Here is a 17,553-nt window from a genome sequence, read left to right on the forward strand (position 1 = left end):
GAGTAATGAATTCACATTGTTTTGAACTATAAATTTGTGTCAATGTAGATTCAATTGCACAGATATATTATAATCATAACATGCCCAATTTTTCTATTTTTTAAGAAAATCTTTTTTAATTATGATTTTCTTATTAATTAATTAATCTATGTATCTAATTTTGTGGTTGAGGTTAAAGATGGACGGAGTATGGATGTACAATGCTCCAAGACATAGAGAAATATACATCAAATGACTCTGTTTTTATTGAAGCCACTGAGAAAGAAGCTTTGACTAAGAAAACAAAGGAAATATATTATCCATCTTGAGAGGTTTTGTCGATGATTATACATGTTTGTACAATCACGACGAACAACGTACAAGCGAACCAAACGATGACATCATTGTTGATCAAGTGGATGGTGATGATGAGGAGTACGTCCCAATCACTATAACTGATTGACGGTTGTTGCCGGATGAGACGAAGGAGTTCTTATGGGCAACATTGCAAAGAACCATTTGATTCCCCTCGGGAATAGAGGAAGCCGCCAAACAGAAGGCATTGAAAACTATGGGACAGAGCTTCCGGGGCTAAAAGAGTGGGGTGAGTAAGGACTTCGTGAAGAAGAACTTGGTACGCTTGAATAAATACGGAAAGCTTACGCCAGACCAATGGACATAGTTTATTAGGTAGAAGACCACACCTGAGGCTATTAAACTGGGTGAATCGTTCAAGCTCCTTGCAAAGAAGAACAAGTACCACCATCACTTGGGCTCGTCTGGGTACACACCCAAAATTTCTGAATGGAGGAGGCAATGAGAAGAGGCTGCCCAGGCTGTGAAACCCAATCCTTTGGAAAATTGTGATAAGCAAAACAGGTACTGGGTCTACAATTGGTCAGAATTAATCGAGTCTGGGACTTAGCCTTTAAAGGCCCCGAGATCATAGAAGTGACCCAGACCATTAAGGAGATTGCTAATGAAGGGTCTCTAGAGCCCGACAGGGAGAATGATCTGCTTACATAGGCCCTGAGGAACAAGGAACACCTGGGTCACACTCGAGGCATCGAATCAAAACTGGGCTGGAAGCATGGGTTTCCAGACGCCATGGGCTAGTACAAGACCCGTAATAGATATAAGAAGACCCTAGCAAAAGAGATACAAGAACAGGTTAAGGTCCAGTTCATGAAAATGTGGTATAAAAAGGAGAAGAAAATGGCGACATTAATGATGATAGAGCAACCAACCAGCCTAGGCTTTAAGAGCCGCGTCGGATCTATGCAGGTCGATAACCAAAGATATCATGTGGATGATATCACATAGTCTACCCCTTGCATGCTACATGTTTCGGTCGGTAAGGGAGACTTCACTGTTGAGGCTGCCACGAGCCAGGCCATTCTATGCTTTGCGTTTCACAATCAAGACATTTCGGCCGGTTACTCCAAGGTATAAGTGGACTCGGTATAACCCCTTTTCATGAAGTACAAGCTAGACATCAGCACACCTGAGGGTATCGAGATTCTCGATGAGGTTGTTGGCATTATTCTATGTTCCAGATGTGATATTATCTTTAGCCGTTAGAAGTCACAATTGTCAGTGTCACAACCACTCCCATGCCCAGCATCTCTGCCTCAGGCACCTCTATCCCAGAGCCAAGCCTCTTCACCTCAGGCACCTTCGTCCCCGTGCCTAGTATCTCCTCCTTAGGCATCTTCGCATTGTGCTTCACCGTCTGTGACTCCAGCACCTCCACCTCCAGCGTTTGTGACTCTGGCATCTCTGCCTCCAGCGTATGTTCCTCTAGCACATTCACCTGAGCATCAGAGAATCTCTATCATGGTTGCCTCATACAAAAATACTCTAACATCATGGGTGAAGATGTGAATTGTGTCCTCAAAAGCAAAGGCATCATCCACTAAGGAATCTCTAGCGAAGGGTGATCTCATGAAAGAGACTGGCAAAACATTAAGTACCCCTCAGTTGGATTTCTTGCCTACACCGGATGTTAATGAGAAATACAAGAATGAAAAGTCAGTTCTGCTATTGTTTCAACTCCAAGAAGATCAATGGGAGATGAGGAGATGCTACGAATGCTACATGAGGGCATGTCATGCGGTTTCTCCATAATAACTGCTTCTGTCCCCACTAACGTTTTTCTAAGCGAAACTCCTATCTCATGGTGGATTTTAAGGACATACATGCTTTGTTCAGCTGCGACAAACTCGACATCAATTTCATAAGCGTGTGGTGCCTGTAAGTGCCTATAATCTACCCCTACATTCATATATCTACCAATATATGTTATAGAAGCTAATGACTAGTGACTTATTCTATAGGATGCAATTTAACGACGCGGAGAAGTTGAAGTTACCGGTTGATTTCATTAATCCATAACAAACTTTTCAGCCCAACTTAGTCGTGAAGTTAAGGACTGGTGACCCCCAGATTAAAGGGAAGAGTAATAAGGAGAAAGCAAGGGTCATAAGAGAAATAACCAAAATACGCATGCTTGAAATGTCAACCTACATAAGAAGGGCTATGCTAGAGATGCAAGACAAGGACTACATCATGTCTCCCTACAACTTTAAGTAAGTGTGATACATAAAGAACCTAACATAAGTATTCAACTTAATTGGTCAATCAAAAACCTAACATAAAGATTCATGTAGCGACCACTATATTTGTATAATGTTGATGTCAAAGTCGAGCAGACTCATGGTCCTTGACTCAGCCAATCTTCCCCTACAATCCTCCAAGATCTTATCAACGTTATACAGAGGTAAAGAAAATCCCAATACATAAAATTCTTATAAATTATTTATGAATTGATAATTACTTATTGGTATTCGAATAGGGTCTACAAGTGGTATGTAACGAAAGGTGGGATACACGAGGCCAAGCCAGATGCGATGGCCGTCTATGCACACTTTCTGTTAATAACACACCTCTAATGCTTGTATCTCACTATTTATGACGAAGAGTCTTATTGAACTGATGAATATGTTATGTTTTTTTAAGTGCCACAAGCAAGGTTTCGATACCATTCTTTGTGGATATTATATTTACGAGTTTCTTAGGGTAAACAGGTGGTACAAAATGAACCCTGAGGACATAAGTCATCATTGCACTTGCACATTCTTATTTAGTTCTGTTTCCATTATCAATAGTATTTTAACTCTTTTAGTTGTATTTTCATTTCAGGCACAAATGATCGAATGTACCAACACCTCTCTCACAGACGAGGATATCCAAAACGTCCAACGTGACATGTGCCGGTTCATTATGCACGAAGACATCAACAAGAGTGGTAGATTCTTTGATTTCGAAGGCGAATTAGCTAGCCATCTGAGGCTTTGTGAGTGGGAGAGGAAAGACTCTTAACAATGTTGGCTTGTGATGTAAAAATATTGTACTTGTGAATATTATTATACTTGTGTTAAATATTAGACTTGTGTTGATTCAAATACTGTAGAAATATGTCTTGAAAATATGTTAAAATCTTGAGAGAATAAAATATATACTCATTATTAATTTTTGAATTAAATACATACCACAGATAGATCCTTATGTTACTTGCCTATAGAAATCTATCTATAGGTAAACGCTAAAGTACACTGTCTGTAAAAATTATTTTTATAGGCGGTTCACTTAAGGAATCACCTACGAAAATAGATTTCTATAGGCAGCCTATTTTGTGCTTGTGAAAATTATTTATTTCCATAGACCTTTGATCACAGATGGTTATGCTAAACACCTGCGAAAATCAGTTACGAACCACATCCAGAAATAGTTTCTATAGTAATGACGGACACAGTACCTACGAGCAGAAGCTATACAAATATATATCCATGAGTTATTTTCTAAACCTTCTCTGCATCCATTACCCACCACAAGTAAGATCTGGCAGCCACACTCGTTGTCATCACACACCCGCGGGCACACTAGTATGCAGGGGGTCGGGTGAAGGTGGCGAGAAAGGGCGAACTTGGCACTGTCATGCAGATCTAGGCAGTCGAGGTGTGGCGGCTGGGACTAGGGTAGCTGGGTAGGGAATTAGGGGCTGGTGTGTGGTTTTGGCGGCTAGGGTAGAGAACGGAACGAGAAACTCTAAGGGATAGTTTGCTAGTTTATATACTAAAAACTAGCAAGGTGGCATACCCTAATAGTGTGGTTAGTCTCGATATAATATTTTATTAGATGATCTTTGATGAATAGTCTATTTAGTTTTTTATGAGGTCAGTGTCATTTAGTTACAAAATGCATAAAATTAGAAGAACAAATAAAAATTATTTATGATCCAAACTTGTACCCAAATCATATACACATATTGGTTCGTATACGTTTTGATCAGCTGTCAAAATCATACTTCAGTTGTAGATCATCCAATCAAAATTATAATAGATTTGTCTTGCCTGCATATTGTGTTTTGTCAAATGCCTACTTAATGTGACGACCTTGAGCTACACGGTGCTTCTTAATCTATTATCTTAGTAAGAATTTTGAATTTTTTAGTATTTTTAATTATGAATTTTAGCTATCGATTAATTGTATTTATAGGTCATTTTCTTTTTTAATTTAATCTAAAACTTGTTTTTAGCATAACTTTCTCGTCTTAGCTCCGTTTTAGACGATTTTTGCGCTCTCACGTTTATAGAAGCGTGTACTATCTTTTAGTATCCTTTTTTATAGATGTTAGCTATTGTTTGTTATACTGTTCTTAGCTAGTTTTGTGTGTGCTTTTCCGATGTGTTTTAAGAGCAGACAAAGAGCAGTTTGAGAATCTCCAAGACTAAGCCTTTGAAGAGTCTGAGCAGCAAGTTGGAAGAGGCAAATGTCTTTGAACATTTTGATCCTAGTTTTCGAATGCGTTCTTTATTTCAAACATGCATGCTATTAATTTTGAATCCCACTTACTTATAGTACCATGTTACATATATTCCTTGTCTTTTAGCTGTCAGTAGTGGTTTATGGGTAGTTTATGCTTAACTTTGCACAAGGGTATGGATGGGTTGTCAGTTAAACATGATTAATAAACTATGCAACTAAGAGTTGAGAATTATGGTACCTTGTGTGGCAACATGAAACTTAGGGATGTCGAGCAGAAGGTTGGTTGATGATGGTGCGTGAGGCACAAGTGTGTGAAATACTTTGGTGGGTGGTAGTATTTGCTCGGTGTCCTAAGGACCGGTTCGTGGAGTGACAACCCAAGAATTATTGTCCATCCACGAGGTTTATATGGGTACGACCTGACTTAGTAATTAGCGGATCCTCAGCATAGAATGAGCCACTGGTGGTGTAGTGGAAAGGAAGAATGATTCTTTCCGGAGCTACAAGACGCATGACGGGGTTTCTGGATGGTGTGACTCCACTTTGACAGCGGAGAAACCTTAGCGGGCTTATTCTTGTTTGGAGGATGCTTTGTAATATCCTTGTAATTATCTCCGGGTGACACACCACTGGCGTGTGTTAAGTGTTTGCGCAACATGGCAATAAGGAAATCACGACTCATGGGGAAAGCTGGATAACCTCTGCAGAGTGTACAATCTAATATATCAGTCGTGCTCATGGTTATAAGAGACTCGGATCCTCACATGATTAGTTAGTTTGGTGTAGTTGTTTTGGTTGGTTACCTGTGAAGGGTAAATGTCAGTGGATGGTTCTTGGTTACCTGTGATGGGTATCAAGTTGGTTGGTTTGGGAATCTGATGTGGAATTTAGGTACTTGGGAAGCATGTGGAGATATTCCTAGGAGTTAGAAGTCTAGTGATGAATCACATAGTTAAATAGGATGCTTTTATAACTCTTTTACGATAGCATAGTTGGTATTTATGCAAATTTACCTTTTATAGCCTATTCCTTTAATCAAACTTACATATCATATATTTTCCACACTTACAGAGTACGATATATACTCACACTTGCTATTTTCATTCAAATGTGTATCAAACCACTGCTCAGACAATAGAGACATTGAAGGAGAGCCAGACTTCTACATCGATGAAGATGAAGATTGCTAGGTTGGTGGATCCCTCGGTCAATTGCTTGTGGAAGATGGGAGCTTCATTGTATTTAGTTTGTGTGCTTTAGTTAAGGACTTTGTGGTCTATATAATTTGTTTAAGTTAAACGTTATAATAATGATACTGTGTGTGATACACTAATGAAGTCGTTGCATGTATGAAACTTGATCCTGACATACATGTGGTTTGCATCTGGTTTTGTCCCTTTATAAAACCGGGTATGACAGAGAGTGGATAAATGAGTGATCCGAGCTTGTATCGAGCGGTATATCGACGCCTTGGAGTCTTAGTGACTCATTGAAATCTTGAACCTTGGTAGCTTAAGCTTGTTGACCCTTCGACTTGATGTGCAGAGGCGGCAAGACATGTGTACGAGGACGCAGAGACCCTTACTTTAGTGGCTCAGGATTCAAAGTGATCACGACGGCAAGTGACCGGAAGAGAGGCCAGTGGTGAGACTTTGTCTTGATGGCTCATCCGGCTTGTGGTCTTGCCTTGGTGGCTTGGTGGCTCAAGATTCATGACCAAATGCCGATCAGGAGCATATCCATAGTGGACCTCCAACGTGTACTAGGAGTGATATTCATGCTATTATTACCACAAGATAAAAATCTCTTGTACTGAGTTTATCTCTCTACCTTATTTACGTTTTCGCATTTACGTACTTGCAATTTACTTTGCTAGAGTAGGTTGTAATCCTCTTGAGCAGTAAAGTAGACATAGTAGATAAATTTAGAGCACATTTAGATAGAAACTGAGATATATTTATCTTGTGAAGTTTTTGAGGTCATTCGTTTCTAAGTGTCCTAATTCATCCTCTCACCGTTCCTCACAGCGATACGTGCAGATATAAGACTATTTCATAAGCGTGTCTCTATATCAGTTGGGTTAACATCAAACCTGTACAGAGACTTACGAACAAATAATACATCACAAACCAACGTTTGTTAGGGTTTTTAACCGAGGGCACACTGTTAAAATAGTGTTCCGTACGTGATATTTGCTGTGGACACTCAATACCCTATAGAAAAATATTTTTTAATCTATAGTCCATACATAGTGTCCTATAGAAAAAAAAATCTTAATATCTCACAGCCAATATCCTATAAGTATAGTGTCCTGTAGCAAAAATAGCTCTAGTTTTTTGCTGGCCAATACGATGGAAGCTTGCACTACTCCACTGGATCCCGGCCAACACGAAGGCCTATCTATCAATTTAATTCGGTTCTATCGTTCGACGGTTTAGTAGTGTACCTTTTGACCGTTCACTCGTCTTGCCTACACTTTGGGCGTGTCGTTTGAAAAAAATAAGGAACACTTTGGGCGTGTGATACGCACATTCTCTGGCCTTGGTTCACGATCTCATATAATATAAAAGTTATAAACGCACTACGGTGGCAGTACAGTTGTCCAAAAGAAAGCAATTTGGCCTGGACGTTTCTGTCTTGCGCATGCACCGCACACTCCACCACAGAGCTAGCATTGGTACCGTGTGTCAAAAGCAGCATTCGGAGCTGGGACTCGATTCAGTGGATCCACGTGACGGGAAGGTTTGGCTGGTGGACGCCAACCGAGGAAGCAAAACGCGATGGCGACGGCAGAGGTCCAGAGACGCCGGAGGAGCAACCCACCGGGTAGTGTGGCCTCGGCGCGCAACACCAGATTCTCGCCTGGAAGAAAGATCCCGTCGCAAAGTGGTTGGATCTCCGAGTGTTCCGGAGCAACAAGATTCTTCTTTTCGGAGGATCCGTGGTTTCTTTCTACGTTTTTTTTTCGGGTTTGGAACGGTTTTGGATGCTCCTACAAACATTTTGGATTTGGTTTCTTCTTAAAAAAACTTTTCTACAGTAAATCAAAATCAATTTATACAATGTTTAGTTAGTTCAGTAGATTCGAATTTTTCATGTATGTGAAAGGGGAGATGATTTTTAGCAATAAACACCATTTTAATTGATTCTTCTATCTATTATTTTAATATTTAAGGTAAAAAAAGAGTCATTACATTCGCTCTTAAGACTACAAAATTATCACATTAATATAAAAAAAGAACTATATAGAATACTTGTTGTTACAAACACCTAACTATTTAGATTTAATCATGTATAGAATAATATCAGTTCAATTTGGATACAAATCGGAAAGCAAAGCATACATATTTGTTCGGACACATTTATTGGCACAATTGGAAAGCAAAGCGTACACCACGTTCGTACTTTTGTATTATGTTCGGACACGTTTATTGGCACAACCAATAAATATCTTAACTTTTGTTATCTTGTTGTTTATTGGCACAAGCAATATATATCAAATACGATTAATAAATAGCCATACTCAACGGTTTGATTTCTGTACGGTTTGAGAAGCAAAATATCTAAATAAAGAGTTCAAATAAAATAAAATAAATAATAATTAAAATTAGGGTTAGAATAGAAAAAGGAACTATCCATAGAAAATATAGTCTTAGAAAAATCAAATTATTATAAAAATCAAATACCTAAATAAAGAGTCCATGCAAAATACAATTAATCAATAGATACATTTCATAATAAAAAATAAAAAATCTTACTAAGATAATATATTAAGAAGCATTGTATAGCTCAAGATATCCCATCAAGCAGGCAGCATGTAAGGTACAACACGTATATAAGGCTAATTTTGGTTATGCTGTCTACACTTGACATACGATTTTGATAGTTGATTAAAACATATATGAATCAAAATAATACATATATACGATTCTGGTATAAGTTTTGAGCATAAATAATTTTCTCTTCCACTAAAATAATTTTTATCTCTTTTTATATTTTTATGTGTTTGGTAACTAAATGACACTAATCTTGTAAAAAAAAGCGAAAACAGATTAATTTTTAATCAAAGATAACCATAATAAAATATTGTAGCGAAGCTAGCCATGTCATGTCATTAACGTGGGTCATCTTGCTAGTTGGTAAAAAAACAGAAATATTTATCTTAATTTCTTTCATGAATCATAAAAATATTATCCGTTTAGCAGAAATTCTCTTATTTCTAACTAGAAATGTAAGGCAGTTTTTGGGTTCGTGGGACGAGGTGGGGTGGGACGGTGTGGGACGGGGTGGATCTATTCCGTTTTTGAGCTGTTTGGTTGGAATTCAGTGAGATGAGATGGTTCTAAATCAGAGAATATTCTTCAAATATTCGGGACGAAGTCGTTCCAAAAACAAAAGCCGAATGCAACCATCCAACTTCGATTGTGACGCTGACGATAAACCCAAATACTAAAATAAACTCATCCTAAATACATAAATAAAATCATCAAATCTCTCCCTCCTCTCCGACTAAACACTAAGGCCTCTCCCAGTGCTCCACCCTGTTCAGTGTCTTAGGCATTTAAGAGGGGTCCATGTAGGCAAAAACCTGACGTGGCAACCGAATTAAAGAGGAGAGAGAGGCAACCGATGTCTTCCTGGAGAAATAAGCTACTCGCGAAATCCAACACCGAAGACACTTCTCGGGGCCGCGTTGGGGGCATCGCGGTTTCCAATTCATGCGGCTCGCTGATCCGCTGCTCCATCCGCGAAGAGCCGGGAGGAAGGAGTGGATTTTCGCGTGGGGGCGCCGAGCAGGTCCATCCGCGTCGGGGCGCTGATCTACGGCTCTATCCGCTCAGCCGCCGCCGCCGGGAGAAGCTCTTCCGCCACCGCCTGGAGAAGCTCGGCCGCCGTCGCCACAAGGTAGAACTTCTGCCGTAGTCGCCACCGGGAGAAGCTCTACTTCCGTCGCCGCCCGTTGAAGATCCGCAGCCGCCGAGGGAAGATCCACCGCCGTTGCAATCATCTGGTTCACATGGGTGGTCGGGAGAAGAAACGTCGAGACCGCGAGGAAGCATCTCCTCCCGTACCTGCTCGGCACCCGGCACCGCCGCAGCCTCATAGCACTTCTAGCCAAGATCCTAGCGCTTTGGATTTCTACCACAACAACCAATCCCCAAATCAATGGTAACAATGTGCATTTTATTTCTTTTTCCTCTAATTTTCCAATGATGATTGTTATTCCATTGTATTAGTCTTGTACTATTATCTCAAATTTTGCAGTGATGATTTTCCAGTGATAGTCTTGCACTATTATCTCTTTGGTTTCTTTATGTGTCACTATGCTGAGCTGGGATATATGTACGGGAATGTGTATGGACATGTTTGATTATTCCATTTGTTCAATGAGGATACAATTATATTGCTCGGAGAAAGATCAAATATTGTTGATTTTTGGAGTCAAATAGCTCATGCTTCCTATGTTCAGATTTGGTACATGCTTCATATGTTCAGTTTTGATAGATGCTTCATATGTTCAGTTTTGCACTTTGGTGTAAATTAGGTAACCGATCCATTGAACTGTCAGGGAATACAATTTCCTGAGAACAACTTGTATGCACTCTTACAATTGTATTCACTGACAGTTATACAGGAAAAATTTAGAATATTTTGATGTTTGTGATCTGCAGCTTGTTTGGATCAGCTTGCATGCACTCTTAATATTCCTAATTGTATCCACTTACTCACAGATGAAACACTTGGTGCTGAACATTTTAACAAGTACAATTTCTACTTTGTATTCCTTCCTTGGCATTATTTTGCACCTGGTTTAATAGTTGACCACCTTCCCATTGTATTATGGAAGGTTTCATCCAACAGGTGGTTTCATGAATTACTTACAACAACCACAATTTCCATTCAGTCAAGGAGCTAATACATCGGAAAATTTCCATTTCGTTGGAGTTCCACAGTCCTTTGCAGCATTCTCACCACCGCAAACACCAACAGTACCTTCGGTCCATGGGGTTCCATCCGAACATAATGAAAGAAACACCATCAACATTGAGGATGCGGACAATGTCGATATTGGTAGGACTGGGAAGAGATTAAACTATACACCTGAAGAAGATGTTAGATTGGTAATGTATCACTTGTTTCAATTTTGAAAGACTGAGTAGACAATACAATTTAGTTTCATGTTAACAGTTTGCTTCTTTTAAAATTTGTAGGTTAGTGCTTGGGTTAATAATTCTACAGACCCAATCGGTGGGAATGACAAGAAGACTGAGAAATTTTGGGGAGATATTACTGAAGTGTACAACAGCACCACCCCAGCAGATCGCAAAAGAGAAGTTAATCAACTGAAGCTCCGTTGGCAGCGCATTAAGACAACAATCAACGAATTCAATGGTTGTTGGAGCTCGGTTAATAAAACTTATGCAAGTGGTATGTCTGACGACCAAAGGACAGACAAGGCTCTTGAGTTGTATGCCGAACGATATAAAAAACCTTTTACTATGGTGCATTGGTGGAGAACTCTGAAAGATCAGCCAAAATGGTGCGCACATGCAGAACAAATGGTGAAGGAAAAGGGTAAGAACTCGATGGTGGGGGTGGATAACACTTCAGCTGCTGCCAGCCCACAAGATCTACAAAGGCCAATTGGGAGAAATAAAGCCAAGGCCGAACGTAATGGTAAACCTAGGGTGCAGGATCCAGAAGTTATTGTGCTGCTTGGTGAGAAAATAGACAAATTCATTGAAGGTCAGACCATTGCAAAGCAGAACCGTATTATGGTGACAGAGGAGCAGCGACGTATGTCTACCGAGAAGCTTGAAGCTGCAAGGCTTGCACATTCAGCCGCAGTGGCGCAGAAGGAATCAAAAATGCTTGAAGTTTACAATTCCCTCCTGTTACAAGACACAAGTGCAATGAGTGAACGTGAGAAAGTTAATAGAGAGAGGATGATGGAGAGTATGAGTTTGAAGTTGTTTCCTCAACAAGATTGAAGATATGCACTGGTGGTGTAGTGTTCTTTTTATATTATGCAACTATGTATTAGTAATGATTTGAGAGATATACATGAACTATATTATACTGCTATTCTGAATTTTTGCTTACTATTCTGAACTTGTTTCCCCCCTGTACTCGTCTAATTTATGCTGAATGCTTCTTCCTGTTCATGTGTGAATGCTTCTTCCTGTACATGTGTGAATGCTTCTTCCTGTTCATGTGTGAATGCTTCTTCCTGTTCATGTGTGAATGCTTCAACCTGTGTGAATGTTTTTTCCTGTGTGAATGCTTTTTCCTGTGTGAATGCTTCTTCCTGTTCATGTGTGAATGCTTCAACCTGTGTGAATGCTTTTTCCTTGCTGTTCCTTATGGTGAGGTACTGATTCTGCATGTATTCCTGTGTGAATGCTTCACACTGTGTGAATGCTTTTTCCTTGCTGTTCTGAATGCTTTTTCCTTGCTGTTCAACCTGTGTGAATGCTTCAACCTGTGTGAATGCTTCAACTTGCATGTATTCTGTGTGAATGCACCAAGTTGAGTAAGGTTCATGTGTGAATGCACGTATTCTGCACCATGTGAACCGAACGAAAGGCTTCCGAATCATCTATATGTACTGCACGAAAGGCTTTCTTCTGAAACTTACCATAGCTTTCTTCTCTGACTAAATATCCACTTATTCCAAAACATGTCAGAACAATCAGGTGACCATGAGTCCATGGATCCAATGGAGCTGTACACCCTAGATGATCTGCTTGCCGAGGAAGACATCTTAGATTCCATCGCCGATGAAATTGCAGTCAATTTGAAGAACACTATTGAAGCTCTTCAAGCAGGGACTTCTCATAGCCGAAGCGGCCCAAGGAAATATGTGAATAGGCCTCGTGAAAAATACCATCAGCAATTATTGGATGATTATTTCTCTAAGAATCCACTCTACTCCGACAAAATCTTTCGTAGAAGATTTCGGATGACCAGACCCTTGTTTCTACGTATTGTCAATGCTCTTGGTGAGTGGTCTTCATATTTCACTGCAAGAAAGGATGCTCTTAATCGGCAAGGGCTTTCACCATTGCAAAAGTGTACAGCGGCAATTCGCCAACTCGGAAATGGTAGCCCTGCAGACCAACTCGATGAATACCTGAAGATTGGCGATAGTACTGCAGTGGAGTGTATGAAGATGTTTGTACAAGGCGTGATTGATAAGTTCGGTGGTGAGTATTTGAGACGCCCCACTACCGTAGATGTTGAGCGATTGTTGCAAATTGGTGAGAGTCGTGGCTTCCCAGGCATGTTAGGAAGCATCGACTGTATGCACTGGCATTGGGAGAAATGTCCCGTTGCATGGAAGGGCCAATTCACTCGAGGTGATCAGGGTGTTCCTACAATCATTCTGGAGGCGGTTGCTTCGCATGATCTTTGGATTTGGCATGCCTTCTTTGGTGTCGCTGGATCCAACAATGATATCAATGTTCTTAACCAGTCGACTTTGTTCATTGAGGAGTTGAGAGGGCAAGCTCCACGAGTGCGTTACTATGTCAACGGGAGACAATATGATAGTGGTTACTACCTTGCAGATGGAATATACCCGGAATGGGCAACATTCGTCAAGTCAATATACAAGCCGCAAACAGAAAAGGACAAATTGTTTGCACAAAAGCAAGAAGGTGTAAGAAAGGATGTTGAACGTGCATTTGGTGTCTTGCAAGCTCGTTTTTGTATTTTGCGTCGACCAGCACGTTTGTACGAGCGAGGCGATCTTGAGAAAATCATGCTAGCTTGCATAATTCTACACAACATGATAGTCGAAGATGAGAAAGAAGAGGCAGCCAATACTCGTGACTTGAACTTGAATGAGATTCCGAGCACATCGGTCGTTCAAGATCCAGAAATATCTCATGAAGATATGCCCGCATTTACAAAAGTACTGGAGAAACATTCCAAGATTCGAGATCGTCCAACTCATATTCAGCTTAAAAAGGATTTGGTGGAGCATATTTGGCAAAAGTTTGGTCAAAATTAAAATATTATGATTACTTTGAATGATGTAACTTCGTAACCTTCATCTTCCGAATCATCTATTCCTTTATATAATTTATCTCATTTGGTACGAACATTAAATATTAATATTTCTTTCATTATCATATCTTTTGTCAACGTGTAGTTTTAATTGAAATAGTTGCACCGGTAAAGAACAATAAAAAAGCAACACAAGTGGCCACATGAACCAAATGAAAGTTTTGATCACACTACATGCAACTATTAATTACTTCATAACACCTAAGAAACATCATATAGATACTATGCATTGCAAGCTTGTTTCTAACATCAATGTCTTAGTCTCTTTCTCTTCTTTAGATATAAGCTAAGACACTATGCATTGGGAGTGGCCTAAGTAAGTGTTTCTCACTGCCAAACGGAGCCTTACAGACAGAGGAATCTTCCCTGGCTTTCCGTGCCTTTCAGGAACCAGGAATCGACGGCTCTTCAATCACTTCTGAAAACAACGCTGAAGTTTCGCGACAAAGTTAGCTGGGTTTGGTGTACGTTGTACCTTCATCACTCATCCGCGTGACTCATTTCTCGGATAAGACACTTCGATATGTGCAGTTACTCCCATTTATCCCTTTAACAAAGATGGCTTAGAATGTAAGATTAGTTTACAGCCCAGTAACAGCTCGACACACTGACACTTCTCTAGCGTGTCACTATTCCTTCTCTCTTTGTTGGGGGGTTTTCGGTCGTGTGAACTTTGAAGGTGTAGTGCGTACATGGTCGGACACTGGCAATTAGTATGTCTTGAATGGGCGGTACACCTTGAGGTCGGACGCGATGCCGGCGATGGACCCGGCCGCGGCGGCGACGGAGATGACGAGGCAACCGAGGCTAAGCATCTGCAGGCACACCCACCGGGTGCTCCACCTCGGCACCTTCTTTTGCACCACGTACATCTCCACGGGGAAGTAGACGGTCAGCGGCCAGAACCCGAGCGCGCCCAGGAAACCCACCACGTCGTTGAAGAAGGGCAGCAGCATGGACACCACCGTCGTCGCCACCACGAACGCCGTCCGCCACGTCGCCCGGAACAGGTTCACCCTGTACCGCCTCATCGCTCCCGGAAACAGCGGGACCTCGACCTCCCCAGTGATGTACGCCGAGTCCGGCCACCGGTGCGCGGCCCACTTCTCGACGAAGGCGAAGAGCGGCTGGCAGTACACCTGGTAGGCGCCGACGAGGTGGACGACGATGGCGGCGTTGGCGACGTCGAGGAGCCAAAAGGGCTCGTAGAAGCCGAAGCCGGTGAGTAGGTTCCCGGGGGCGCCGTCGCCGAAGGCCGCGTACCCCATGCAGCCGCAGAGCATGTAGAAGAGCGTGGTCACCGCGACGCTGACCACAGTGGCGCGCTTCATCACCGTGGACTCCGACGGCGGCGGCGCCCGGATGGTGTCCTGGATCTCGATGAGAATGAGGGAGTAGGAGTAGGCGAAGGCGATGTCGCCGAACGCCTGCATGCTGCGCCACACCTTGTCCATCGGGGTCACCACGCCGATGCTGATGCCGGTCAGGCTGCCCTGAACACCTTTGTTCGCTGCATGCATGGATTCATGGTTCATGGTTAGTGCACCCGTGCGCATTGCCGCAGCTGATGCTGCGAGAAGGAATAGCTATCGGTGCGTGTGTGTACCGATGACTTGGACGATGCCGAGGCCGAGGCCGATGGATGAGTAGGTGAAGGACATGACGGCGGCGAGGATTGAGAGCCAGGAGATCTGATCAAAGTCGGGGATCTGCGAGAAGAAGATCTGGGCCACGCCGAATATGATCATGTAGGGCGTGCTGGAGATGCTGCAGGGGTTGCCGTGCCCCTTCTGGTGGAAGCAGTTGGCCCTCCTGATCGCCCTGCATGCAGTGCACCAGCGGCGACAACATCACGCACCATTCAAGTACGGTCCAGAGCAAAGAACCCGTCGCTTTGGTTGTACTCACAGCATGCTGATGGAGGCGGCGATGGTGTACCCGATGGCCACCCCGACGATGTTGGTGTACTGCAGGAACCCGCAGATCTGGACTTTGATGCCACCTGCTCGACGAAATTGCCGGCGCTCAGAGTTAGTGAGCTGAGCCCCATAGTTGAAACTCTGAAGCCAGACTTGCAGAGGCATGATGAAACGAGGCAAGGTGGAGTGCACGCACTGATGTTGGTGTTGACGGCGTCCATGTAGGTGTAGTTGCGCTTGCCGGACGCCGGGTCGCCGGAGCGGTAGCAGTCGGCGAGCAGCGCGGAGGTGTAGTAGGTGACTAGCGAGAAGAGCAGCATGACGGCGGGGCCGGCTACCCAGCCGAGCTGCGCGATGGCCCACCCCAGCGACAGGACCCCGGACCCGATCACCGCCGTGATGATGTGCGCGCTCGCCGTCCACATCGTCCCTGCGGCCAGCCACACTCAGCCACTGCATGCACATCATGACACGACACGGCAGCACTCCTCCCTTGATTGAAATGAAACTTACCGGTGCGCTTTGGGCGGCCGTCGTCATCGAAGCACCTGCCGCCCGCGCCCTGGCCGAGCTCCGCGGCGCACACCTCCATGGCCACCGCCGCCGCCGCCGCCGTCTGGTAGTAGTACGTGCCCACGACGTTCTCCCCCATCCCTCGATGATCTCTGGATGCCCAAGGAGGAAAAGAGTGCGCAGGTAAGAAGAGGCCGTTCACCGTAGTCTGCGTGTGCCTGCAGGTGCACGTGATGGCCGTGCCCAAGTGTGACTGGTCACTATGTTAGAGCTGTGCTCTGTTGCTGCGTGCGGAGAGTAAATGGTCCGCGAGCGCGAGGTGGCAGGTGCTGAGCAGCGGAGGGGGTGGCGAGGTACGGGAGGTGGGGGTTGCAACTTATAAGAGCCCGCACCAAGTTGTTGCCTCTAATCCGTCGGCTTTGAGTGCTATTTCGTTTATTTATATTGAGATTTATATTAAAAAATAGGTAAAAAAATCATAAGTTTGTGAGAATACGAGAAAAAACTAGAAACGGTTGAGTTGAGCTGTGTATATAAGCCTATACAATTTTTTAGTTTTCTGATGTTGCTTCCTGATGGCCCTCCGAGGCCGGGAGCTGCTATCTTTCTCTGATCTATACCGTTTTTTTCTAATCCAATTGCTGACACGTGCAAGTTAAAAAAGAAGAATACATGACATACATAAAAGAGAGTCTTCTTATAAGACCGGATCTTATAAAATTTTCTTCCTGTACTATCGATGGGGTATCGATGGAGAGAGGAGGGGAGGGGAAAAGTACTGCTACCTGTACGGAGGCGGCCCGGGAATTTTCAAGGTTGCTTCGGAACGCTTGAATTGCGCGTGCAAGTTGGACTCGCGTAGTCAACGGGAAACAGCGTATACCTACTTGCACACTGCTCGTTCGATCACAAACTATCGCAGCTAGCGCGGCCGGGGAGACCACTCGCTCACTGGCTCATTCATGCATGCACAAGTATAACGTGTTGAATCAATTTTCAAACCAAAGATAGGATCAGATTACGGCAGTATCGACCTGAGAGCACTTGCCATGCCTACAGTAGATAGAGCTTAACGTTTGTCTGGTTAATTACCTTTTCTCGCAGAAGTTTCCTCTCCTAACACTCCTGATCCCGTATGGCTCTCTGTCCTCTACTTCTTACAAAGGATTAAAGAAGAAGAAGAGGAAGATCAGCCAAGTGTAGGAGGGAAATGGTAAGTGATATTTGATGTGGTTAATGCATG

At 42.9% G+C, this 17,553-nt stretch overlaps 3 protein-coding genes across 4 annotated transcripts; 2 read left to right on the forward strand and 1 right to left on the reverse strand.

The window, feature by feature from the left end:
* The first annotated feature begins 10,809 nt into the window (after positions 1 to 10,809).
* On the forward strand, positions 10,810 to 11,798 carry LOC133885977 (glutathione S-transferase T3-like). The gene is made up of 2 exons (XM_062325734.1): positions 10,810 to 10,878; positions 11,019 to 11,798. The coding sequence occupies exons 1-2, from the start codon at positions 10,810 to 10,812 to the stop codon at positions 11,796 to 11,798; spliced, it is 849 nt and encodes a 282-aa protein (XP_062181718.1).
* Positions 11,799 to 12,769: 971 nt separating this feature from the next.
* Positions 12,770 to 13,822, forward strand: LOC133885993 (uncharacterized). Its single transcript, XM_062325736.1, has one exon. It carries the CDS (start codon positions 12,770 to 12,772, stop codon positions 13,820 to 13,822), a length of 1,053 nt encoding a protein of 350 aa, XP_062181720.1.
* Positions 13,823 to 14,196: 374 nt separating this feature from the next.
* On the reverse strand, positions 14,197 to 17,553 carry LOC133925919 (amino acid permease 3-like). Of its 2 annotated transcripts, XM_062371668.1 has the most exons (6): positions 17,403 to 17,553; positions 16,311 to 16,462; positions 15,994 to 16,227; positions 15,787 to 15,880; positions 15,485 to 15,699; positions 14,197 to 15,388 (listed from the first exon to the last, which is right to left on the reverse strand). In XM_062371668.1, the coding sequence occupies exons 2-6, from the start codon at positions 16,447 to 16,449 to the stop codon at positions 14,589 to 14,591; spliced, it is 1,482 nt and encodes a 493-aa protein (XP_062227652.1). In that variant the 5' UTR covers positions 16,450 to 16,462; positions 17,403 to 17,553; the 3' UTR covers positions 14,197 to 14,588. The 2 variants fall into 2 exon arrangements, with proteins under 2 accessions (XP_062227652.1, XP_062227645.1); XM_062371661.1 differs by lacking the exon at positions 17,403 to 17,553 and having other exon boundaries at positions 16,311 to 16,679.

The sequence above is a fragment of the Phragmites australis genome, chromosome 1 (genome assembly GCF_958298935.1).
Source record: "Phragmites australis chromosome 1, lpPhrAust1.1, whole genome shotgun sequence".
Lineage (NCBI taxonomy): Eukaryota > Viridiplantae > Streptophyta > Magnoliopsida > Poales > Poaceae > Phragmites > Phragmites australis.